Here is an 11,022-nt window from a genome sequence, read left to right as displayed (position 1 = left end):
GCAAACAGGTGTCTCAAGATGGGCCAAGGGGGGCGGAAGGAGAAAATGGTTTGTATATGGGAAGACAAGGAGGAGCCAAATGAAGGGGGCAAGAGAGTAGGAAAACGGGGGAGGCGGAGGGGGAAGGATGAGCAGCCTGGAAAAAAAAGGCGATGAAGAAAAAGAAAAGAAGATCAACCTACTTCTTTTTTGGACGGACATACAAAAAAAAATATATATATATATATATAACCAGCTGGATTTCGTTTGTCCTGCTAACCCAGAAATCGAAAAAACATAAAAAGTTTCCCTTTTGCCGTGAGTTTACTATACGGACGAAAACCACTCCCAACAACTACAGGAATGCTTCCCTTATACGTTAGGCTAGAAAATCCTGCTTAACATGTTTGACAGTAAGTTCTATCACGTTAAAATATATATTTTTTTATTAACCTATATTTCCGCAGTCGATGGGTCGCAAACCTGTAATATGGTTTTGCATTTCTGTTACCAGCACGACGTCATTTGTTATTCTTCTTCCGTAGGCTATGCTCTCGATTTCTATACGGATGGGCCACTTCCGCTTATCGTACCTACCTAGACACGTTTCATTTCGTATTCTCTCTGCCATTTGTTTTTAGGTCAAATCTCTAACTTGTTTCAGACAAACCAAGTCGGAGCTCGGCCTCCGTGACCGCCTACTATTCACCCGAATAGAAAAGAGAAGAACAAAAACCTTGATTGTCATCAATTTTCATTCTCCATTTTTTTTATGTTAAAGCTTTCTCTTGTTGTTTAGGTACCTGCGGAGTGTAATTATTTTCAACCGACGTATTATGCTTTTTTATGCCGATTCGTCCCTGATTAGTAGCATCATCGCGTTTGGTTATTTTCGCGGTGAGCAGTGGCTGTGGTATTCTTGTAATAGATTTTTCCGTCTCCTACCAACGGAAGGAGAAAATACTGCAAGAAAAAAACACAGCGTTTGAGAAGAGAGGTAACCAACTAAAAAAAAAAAGGGGAGTTTGGCGGTGAAAATTGAGGACGAAGACTCGCTTTCTCCATTGCCTGCGAGGCGAAAATCTCTCCTGCTGGGAGCGCGCTCCTCCAGTGAGAGGGTTGGCTTGCCGGTGGAGAAAAAAGAAGACTCCAGCGCGTAGTATACTTTTCCCACTATTCCGTGCATTGCACACTGCACCGGTGGGAGTGTTTTTTTTTAATCTACAGTGCTTTCTCCAATTGACTAGGAGCTTTCGGGCTCTTCTTCTCAGTCGATCTCACTCTTCAATGGCTCGACCTGCTGCCAAGTTCAACAGTTGAGCCGACCGATCCAACTCGATAGTTCTTCTAGGTCTGCTCTCCGATACGCTACATCAAAACCATCCATTTCGTCGAAGACTGTTGCCGAGACGAGTGTGTCATCACTTCTGTTAAATCTAATCAACTTCTGGATCTTCGGCTTAGTGAATTGCAACCACGAATTCTACAGTTTAACAAGTTGACAACTTTACCCGTTTCGACCATGCGGTAAGTCACTTTGTTTAACTTTATTATGTTGAAATAATTTCATAACTGTCATAACGTGAGATATCGAACGCCAACTACATCGCGCAAAACGTGAAGTTTATTTCGGTCGTTTGTTGAGCGCGTGAAAAAGGAACTGTGTCGCGTGCACAAAAGCATGACCAAGAATTCAGTCCACATGGGAAATTCAGTCCACTTTTTGCGTGCGTCGAGCGTTTTCCAACTCTTGGGGAAAGCTCATGATCATCTTCTAGTTTTTTTTTTCTCTTTCTTCCTTATTATTTTCTTATTATTCATCTTTTCTGCCAAAATATTTCTAAATGCCCCATCAGACTTTCACCGGATGCCGTTGGCCTTTATTCGCCCACGCTATTATGCGAAGTTAAGCGCTTAGTAAACTGGATCGTCAAGCACATCATTGAGGGATTAACAGTTGTCGGATTCGTCCGGAAACGCCTTCCACAATGGAAAGAAAGAAACACAATCATCAGTCATCCTGGAAGTGAAAATTCGATCGTGTGTCGTAGAACCCTCCTGTTTTTACGCCCATTTAATAATCAGACCGACGTCGGGAAGCGAGTCTAGTATTCATTTACCTTTCCACACTTTTTTTTTTTGCAAGTGATGGCGTGCAACTTGGTTAGCAGCAATCAGGTCGTCGGTTTGACTTACTTTACTCCATCCTAAAACTTATTGAAGTCGGCCACTGATCTTTGGACGAGTGACGTTCCACGCGAATGGCGTTAAAATTTTTCCATTACTGCAATGTTTTGGTTGGAGCAAACAGACACCTGGAAGATGCTCAATTTTTGTTTGCTTATTTCTTTTTAAGGATATGTGCATTAAAGAGAATTTACGACCTCGTTTGCAATTGTAAATGGATATTTAGCGACAGCCATTGACAAGATAGTATATAGGTCATGTAGTATTTTGTTTGCTTTCTCTTTCTCTTTTTTCTCTTTGTATTCCTACATATCTATTCTGAATATGCTCTTCTTCTCTGCTATCGCTTTTGTGCTTTGTTTACTAGGTTCTTTGTACCAGCAGGTAATATCCGACCGAATTGGAGGTGTTTTGTTTCCGCCGCTCGAACCTTCACTGTTGAATTGTGTCCGATTGTGTGTATGTACCAGGCGCGGTTGGTACAACTTTCTACCCAGGGATTCTGTCAGAGTTTTATGCTGTTCGCTAGATGGCACCAGTTGTTTGGGAAGGAAGATGTTTTGCCGTTTTTTTTTTCGAAAGCTTTGCTGAAAAACTTTTCACGCGTTACTTCAATTCAACACCCGCACATGGCGTCATCCCTTCTTGTCTTCATTGGATTTAGTTCAGGGGTGATGAAAATGTGGTGGCTTTCTTATTGCTCGCGCCATCTCTTTTTCTTTTGTTTTACAAGACGTTACTGTCCATTTCGACACAGGGGCGTTAATCACAAATAAATTTAGGCTTAAGCAACAGAGAAATTAAACGGAAGTCTAGACTTTGGCCAAGAAATTCAGTTTATTGTTTTTGCTGATGCAATGAATTCCGTACGTGCTAGCACACTTTTGATTTCTTCACTCTTTACTTTATAGGATATCCGGGTACTTTCTATTGCTCCTAACATTGGAGCTGATCGCACTGGCAACGGCCGCGACTTCGGGGCTCAAGCACCAACATCCGGCCCTTCGAACAGGTTTTCGGTCGGGGTTCCGCCGATCATCCTGGATCGCCTCTGCTGCAGCCGTCAAAGATGCTCATGATACGCCATCCCAAGGCCACGACGAGACCTCACGAGCCATTCAAGGTAAATTTAAGTTTTAATTTGTTTATATTACATCCTGCCAATCGGTGGTAGAGGCAAAATATTTTACGTCAGGTTTCATTAGTTTCCTAGTAATCGTGCAAGAATCTTTTCCTCGCTATAATTGATTTCTTTCCGCTTTTTTTGAGAGCAGTATCATAAAGTGTAATGGTTTCCCGGGCAGCCATTTACCAGCCAATGGCAAAGATAAATCTTGCATGAGACGTAATAAAAAAGAAATTTTGCGGTAAAGATTGTCCAGTAGTTAGATGAAAAAATCGCAGAGATAGAAAGTAAATTTTAAATATTAACCGCCGAAAGATTTCTCTACCGCCAACATGACGACAACTTCTGGTTTTGAATCTTTGTGGGCGTGTATGGGTCTGCGTGTGTTTGTTCAAGTTTGGGACAGATTAGTGCAATGTTACAGGTATCCAATAGGACGTTGGTAATAATGCCACCGGCTTTCCCTTTCGCTTTTCTTCACACTGTTTATTTGTTGCACAACCACTTTATGTTCCAATACGATGGACGACCAGCTCTACGACACGCTAATCTTTTTTTTATCTCACTTTTCCTTCTACCTCTTTATCTGCCTAACACAAAAGCTACTATATGTATCTTTCATGGTAAAACGTTCGTTTACGGGGGGACTTTCACTCTCAATTGAAGCGATAAGAAAGAAAGCGAAAGTTTAGGGCTTATAATATTTCCGATGGTGCATTTCCGTTTTTAGGCGATCCCACTTGCCAGTAAATGCTGTAAAAAAATTGTTTTGTACCTCGCTGAGCCATACGATTCGGCAGCCTCATGCACACACAGCTTATTAGCATACTTTTAGGGAACATACTGTACTTTCTACTTGAGCGTGTGATTCGTCCGATACAGCCTAGCATAAATGAATCCTTATAGAAGAAACGCGTGACTTTCTCTCTCGGTTCTCTTCTATTTATGATTTAGCGTCAGCTGCGGCGCTAAAGAAACTTAATGATGTCCATAACTTCATTGCATTTTTGTCATTGCCATATTTTATTTTAACGTGGTCTGTTCGTTTTGCCTAGTGAGTGGGGATAATGCCAACACGCTTAAGGAGATGCCGACTAAAGGCGGCCGAGAAGAGAAGGAGCAAGCTCCGGCTGTTACTACCACGACGATCGCTACACCGACTACCTCTTTGGCAATTGTAGAGCCAAACGACGAGGACTTGGTGACGACGTCTGAAAACCTCTGGAAACAAGACACTTTGACTAATGAGGCGGAATCTTTGCCTGGCCAGCAGACTACCATCCGCAATACGAGCGATGCTCGGGGTATTTTCAGCAACATGGTCAAAACACTCAACAAATGTAAGTCCCCTTTTTGATCTCATTCTTTTCAATTTTGTGGGCATAAAAAATAGTATCAGTAGAATTGTTAACGATACAAAGAGAGAGAAATGAAAACCATTGGTGGCAGCCACATTTAGATTAAGGAGAAAACGAGAAGGGGAAAGCATCAAAACAAATAGGCAATTACTTTAAGTTAAGGGAATTTTTTCTTTTTTGGCACCAAACTTTTTTTTTTTCTCATCCATCCTCCGTGTTGTCTGGAGAAACGGTTCAGAAAATAAATGCTCATAACAGCTGCTGACCAATGGTTTGGAACGGCTACGCCCAGCAAAAAAAAAATGTCAGTCTTAATAATCTTCCCTTGATTGAATCTTAGCATCCTAAAACCGGACTCGGTATCGCTATTTTTTGCGTGTTAAAAGTAACAATGAGAAGAAAAGCGACGCCTTCAAAAGGTAGAGAGAGAAAATGGGTGGGCAAAGAGGAACGCAAATGCACATGTATAGAGAGAGAAAAGGAAAGTTACTAGCTCTAACCTAAATACAGACCATCCGGTGACTGACCATGTACACCGTACACGACATGACATTGTACTATCAATGTTTATTGGTACAAAAAGCGGACACGGGTTATTCTGGCATTTGCCAGCTGACAGAGTGAAGGTCACGACAGGAATAGAGTGCGTTACTATTAGTTCCGTCGATGTTTTTTTCTTTATTTCGTTGTTCTATATTATTCTAAAGTCAGAAAAGGGAGCCCCATAGTTTCCGAGAAAAAGACAGATGGGGGGGAAATAGAAAGCTAGGTTGATCCCGAATTGCGAGCGGTAAATATGTTTGTTCCCATCCACTACGGTGGTTTGTCCTAGTATTAATGAAGGCAGAAAGTTGGAGAAAGAAAGCTTTTTCTTAGACGACAGACCTCATCGCCAATCTACCGCCATGTGCCATTGTTACCCTGAAGGGAAAATGAAACGATCTAGAAGATGAAAGTCTAGAAATCGATATGATATATGGACTAGATTTTTTTTTTGTTGCCATGTTTCCGACTCACTCTATGCAATCTATTTCGGAATGCAATTAGTAGGTGGGATAAAATTTTTCAATCGGTTATCTAACTTTTGCAATTCATTTGATTTTTACAACTACCGGTAACACCAGAATCAAATTACCTTTCCCTTTTTTTCCTTTCCTTTTTGTTCCAACGCTGTAAATGAACGCATAGAAACAATTAAATGTTAATGAATCGTGTTGTGTTCCATAAATGGCGAACCATTTTCGTTAGATTTCGGGAAAAGTAAAAGCGAGGGAAAATTCTGCTTCATCAGCCTATTGGTGAGAGCTTATAGTTTTACAGTTAGTTCCACCCGATCATTTTCTTTCTCTCATCGAGGCTGCTCGTACACGGTAGTAGGCAAATTGAAATTGTATCTGATTGTGCCTAATTTACATATAATGATAACAAAATTTGGGGTAAGAGAGGCCTCGAGTTTTATTTTAAAATCTATTTTAATGCTGACCCAGAAATCGTTCGCCCGCTGCCCGTATTTGTTTACCTGCTTGCATATCTGATGATCGTGTTTTGTTTCCCTCCACTCTGCTTCTTGCGTTGTTGGTAGTAGACAACAAATTTCCCAAGTTGTGCGTCCAACGTTCAGAAGGTGAAAGTTTCTCTTCTCCTTGCTACCCACCCATTCGTTTTCCCTCTTGAAGGCATGAAAAAGAAACCACCACTGCCGACCTCCTCCTCCATGTTTGAAGTGAAACCCTTAAAAATAAAACACATACCCACCCAATAGCAAAGCCTTGAGTTAGGGCAGGTTGGGAAAAACTAAGGTGGTGTTTTTATTATTCTTCCTTCTCCTCTTCGTTCGCCCTCTCTCTTTCTCCGTCTGCGGCACTTCTTTATAAAGGGGGTATACCGATCTGCGTTGAGATCAGTTGAGCTTAGTTGCGACTACGGGGAGGATCGAATATTATATCCGCTCTCGTCAGCCCCAGCCTGCCTTCTCTTGTGTGTTGCGGATGATTCGGCGTAAAATCCAACAACAGTGACCTCCGACTTTGTGGTTCGTTTTCGACCCATCCCTTCGACATCCTATTCAGTGCACTTGTACGTTTTGGCAGTAAACAATAATGAACATCCTGCGGATTTCTCCCTTGGCGGCCGTGGCCCTCGTTTGTGTCCTACTCCTCGCTGACCTGGATACGACTAGAGCTCAGTTGACGAGCCTGTCTGACTCGGAGGTCTCCAGCGGAACAGTTTTCTTTCCGGAGGACGACGATGAAATCGTTGATGAATCCTCCCCTCCTCTGGCATTTCGCCATCCGCCAAATGGCCGTCGAGACCCTTCCAATGCACAATCAAACGGCCGCTTTCCTCATCCTGTCAACAGCTTTCTGAAGCCGTTTGAGCCGCTATTCAACGGTGTTGTGCCCAACTTTTTCAATAATCCTGAACCGAATTTCAACATCCACCATCATTACAATCAGCACGGAGGCAATTTTCATTTGCAAGGTCCTCCTTCGCCGCTTCCTCCGCCACAGCAGATTCCTTCGCATCTCAACTTCCCTGGGCCACCCGTCAAGAGGCCTCCACACAAGAATACAATCAAATTCCCTTCTGATCTACCTCCAGGCAATCATTTTTCTCATGACCAGCGGCCGACACAGAACAGCAACAAACGTCCGAAGCCGAAACCAACAGTGAATCGACAATTTAAAGGTTTTTTGGCCAATGTTTCTCGATCATCACCTTGGACGCTTGTTTTTGTCCCGTGTTGTTCTAAGTATTTGTTGGTTAAATGGATGAGATTCCCTCCTGGCTCTGCATTCATTTATTAGCTCGATCTTTGTTGTTTTGACGGTGATCACGGATTGCGGATTTCCGATCTGTTCCGCTGCTCCCGTTTTCTCCATGCGGCTTTGAGAGTAGGGGAAAGCGAAAACATTACATCACGCGCTAGCTGTGAGAGCTTTGCTGGTCAACTATATACGCAGCCATACACTTCTCGTACCGCGTGACTTTCTTTCTACATATACATGTCAGCACGTAAAAGGCTGATGGGTGAGAACGATATGCGCTTAGGAGAAAGTCGGTTAGGTGCGTCTGTGCGTTTTCTTCAACCATCTTGCCATGGTTTTCCGCTCATTCATTTTTTTTTTTTTTGGCGTGCCGATGGTTTCCCTCGCTCTCTTTAATATCGTTAACATCGAAGCGCATTTTGTGCTTTTGTGTTATAGGGGTTTTTAATTTTTGCCTGTTTTCTTTGTTAATGCATGCCTTCATTTTGGCTGATTTTTACGTCTGTATGGTACTTACCAAAATTTAGTGATACAACCAAACTGCGAGTATAAGGCTGTCAAGTACAATTGCGGCCTGAGTTTAGCCTGCACCATCGCAGGCGGTAAGACGAAGGATCTTTGCAACGGTGGCCCTCTCTGGCAGTGTTGCGTGCCCCATTCCGCCGACAAAGAGAATACTGTCCAGACTCCAGTGTTTTCACTGAATGACGCAAGTAAGTTGTCCTCCACCCTTCCCTTCCGTTTGGACGAAGAAGAAAACGAATCGACGAAACAATTGACGTGACTTTCGGACCAGCCGTCAAAACCAAATCATTTCGCCCTTGGCCTTTATAGACTAAGTAGTTGAATAGCACATCGCATGTCAATCATCATTGTCAACTATAATAACTTTTCACAATGCCTTGTGACTGGGCATCGGCCTTGGCCTCATGCAGTTTTCTTTTCTTAAAAATTTAGATTTTTTTTGTTGTTTTTTATTTGATTTTTAAATTATTCATATTTGATTGGGTTGTGACGTATACGTAATAACTGACACATAACAAATCAAACGTCTGAAATAATCAGCGACGACGACGACACCTGTGATGACGACAACACGACGACCGACACTGTTGAATGGTCCGTCTTTGGTCTTTTTTCGACCACCGGCTTTCAACCTGTTGTTAAGGCCCACACGTCCCAGTTCAAGTGGCCCCTCACAATATGAAAGACCCAGTGGTAGGACTGAATCAAAACATTTGGAAGCACGTACGATTAGTGCTTACGGTTGCCTCGCACATCCGTCGGTTCGAGAAAAATAGTAGACTGACATCTACAGAGATGGTGCACCGAAGGGAATTTCAAAGCACAAGCCTCCGTCGGAACCCGGATTTATGGAACAGCACGTAGTTAGCGCAATCACTGCCGAACTGTAGACATATCACACAATTAGCCACAATGGTCTTCACCGCAATTATTTTAATATTAACTCGTCGAAGATGAAAAGATCACGCTTGTATTTCGCTTGTCTGTTCATAATTGTCCTAGTTTTTGTCTTAACTCAAAAATCTTCCTCTAACAAAATATCTAATGGTTACAGAATGCGGATTGACCTATACTCGTATGAATCGGATTGTCGGTGGTCACGAAACAAGCTTTGGCAAAGTTCCATGGCAGGTAATTATTCTACTTCACGTTTGTGAAATTAACTTTTAAATTGAAATTGTTCCGTCTTTATAATTGTGAATTTATATAATAGGCGTCGATTGTCAAAACAAGCTACCTCTCCAGGAGGGTGTCGTGTGGTGGTGCGCTAATCAACAACCGCTGGGTAATCACGGCCGCTCACTGCGTGCACAGGTATCACTTTAGAACTTCTGAAAACGATTTGGATGGAATTTTATTCGTTTTCTCTTTGTTTCAATATAGTACGGCAACATCGGGTATTCGAGTGCGACTAGGCGAATGGAATATGAAAGACACCAACGAACCTCAACCTCACGAAGACTACGACATTGAACGCAAAGAGGTGCAGTATTAATTCACTTTGTTCAACCAACGCGAATTGAAAAATACGGAAAATTAATGTTTTTGTTTCACCAATAGGTGCACCCTAGCTACAATCCAGCAGACTTCCAGAACGACATCGCCTTATTGAAGCTCAAACGCGATGTAGTGTACAAGGAACACATTATCCCGGTTTGTCTACCACCAGCCAAAGCCAGTTATGTCGGTCAAACAGGAACGGTCACAGGATGGGGCCGCACAGCTCACGGTTGTTTACTCCTTCCTCAGTTTTCATTGAAATTGTATTAATCATTATTATTTATAATATTTTTCTTTTTCTCTTTCTCAATGGCATTTTCGTTAAAGGTGGAGCGACAGTGCCGGACGTTTTGCAGGCAGTTGACGTCCGTGTCATCGACAACAGCGACTGTCAGAAGTGGTATAAAGACGCAGGCAGAAGGGAGACTATCTATAATGTCTTTACGTGTGCGGGATACAAAGAGGGAGGCCGTGATTCTTGTCAGGTGAAGATATAATTGATCCGTTTTTGCACTAAATATTTTGCTGACATACAATTTTTTTTTCCCGTGGTAAATATAGGGTGATTCCGGAGGACCATTGACGATTGAAAGTAATGGTCGATCCACGCTGATTGGTCTGGTCTCGTGGGGCATCGGATGCGCTCGGGAGTCACTGCCGGGAGTCTATACCAACATTCCCGTTTTTGTTGACTGGATAGAGCAAAACATTCGCTAGTCAATTTCATCACCACAAGCACAAAATTCATCGGATAACGTTCGCCTAAGACAAATCGAGAAATTATTCCGTCTAATGTTTAAAAAATACTACCACTTATTATTAGTGTTGTCTCGATTATTTTATTCTTGTTTATTTTCAATTTATTTACGCTCCCGACGATTTTAGTTAACGGACAGGATTCCGTAACACACTGTAAATAGTTCGATCACACGTGAAAATGATTCAGTGCATTCCTTCCCCAATGATTATGAGCCTCCCGATCCCTCTAGAGCTGCCTTTCGCCGCAGCGCAGTCGTGCCTTTTTTGTTCCCTATCCCTTTTTACCGAAATATCGTGCATTGCCCAAACAAATCCTTCGTGTTGTGCATTCATATAATTTAGAGGTATATCTGAATGTGTTGTGTGCCTGTGTGCATAAGGGGCAAATCGTTTCCAAATCTTATACCATATTTTGAGTGTTGCTAAAAAGCAAACGAATAAATGAAGGGGAAAAAGAATTTTTAGCAAATACACATTTCATGGCACCATTTGGATTTCTAACAGTCTGTAACACGGATTCGCCACAAGTTTCAGGGGGGTTTCAAAGACGGATCGTGGAGCGGCCCACGAACTGCTCTTACAAATTAGAAGTACACGTAGACAAACATTTTAAATTAAAAAATGGGGGGTTTAACGAGAAAACCACTAACATAATCGAACTCAGCGTTCAATTTTGACTATAGGGTGTCAGTTCTATCGCATTCCAAGAGATGTCGTTTTTTGCCGATTTTGACAAAAGTGGGAAGGCTATATGCCTTCTCACTTTTTCATTTTTTATGGCAATCCGTTTTACTATGGCAATATGGCAATCCGTTTTACA

General features: G+C 42.3%; 2 protein-coding genes across 4 annotated transcripts in view; both read left to right on the top strand.

Moving 5' to 3' along the window:
• The window catches only part of LOC130692906 (uncharacterized), a 50,229-nt gene that overhangs the window by 26,698 nt on the left and 12,509 nt on the right, over positions 1-11,022 (top strand). The gene's annotated exons all lie outside the window — the stretch shown is intronic.
• Positions 256-10,690, top strand: LOC130692608 (serine proteinase stubble-like). Of its 3 annotated transcripts, none has more exons than XM_059497287.1 (11): positions 256-392; positions 447-1,506; positions 3,078-3,289; positions 4,348-4,632; positions 7,946-8,131; positions 8,998-9,074; positions 9,157-9,257; positions 9,327-9,426; positions 9,504-9,672; positions 9,771-9,928; positions 10,005-10,690. In XM_059497287.1, exons 2-11 carry the CDS (start codon positions 1,502-1,504, stop codon positions 10,158-10,160), a joined length of 1,449 nt encoding a protein of 482 aa, XP_059353270.1. In that variant the 5' UTR covers positions 256-392; positions 447-1,501; the 3' UTR covers positions 10,161-10,690. The 3 variants fall into 3 exon arrangements, with proteins under 3 accessions (XP_059353270.1, XP_057371740.1, XP_057371741.1); XM_057515757.2 differs by having other exon boundaries at positions 264-1,159; positions 1,230-1,506; XM_057515758.2 differs by lacking the exons at positions 256-392; positions 447-1,506; positions 3,078-3,289; positions 4,348-4,632; positions 7,946-8,131 and adding an exon at positions 5,334-7,338.

This window comes from Daphnia carinata, chromosome 1 (genome assembly GCF_022539665.2).
Source record: "Daphnia carinata strain CSIRO-1 chromosome 1, CSIRO_AGI_Dcar_HiC_V3, whole genome shotgun sequence".
In the NCBI taxonomy this organism is placed as follows: Eukaryota; Metazoa; Arthropoda; class Branchiopoda; order Diplostraca; family Daphniidae; genus Daphnia; species Daphnia carinata.
Note: the sequence above shows the minus strand (reverse complement) of the source record. Positions and strands in the feature narration are given on the sequence as shown.

What these genes read in the sequence shown, in the direction of transcription:
- LOC130692608 (XM_059497287.1), top strand. An exon ending in GACCTCACGAGCCATTCAAG is followed by an intron (nt 3,290 to 4,347) that starts GTAAATTTAAGT and finishes CGTTTTGCCTAG; the next exon opens with TGAGTGGGGATAATGCCAAC. An exon ending in GCCGCTCACTGCGTGCACAG is followed by an intron (nt 9,258 to 9,326) that starts GTATCACTTTAG and finishes GTTTCAATATAG; the next exon opens with TACGGCAACATCGGGTATTC.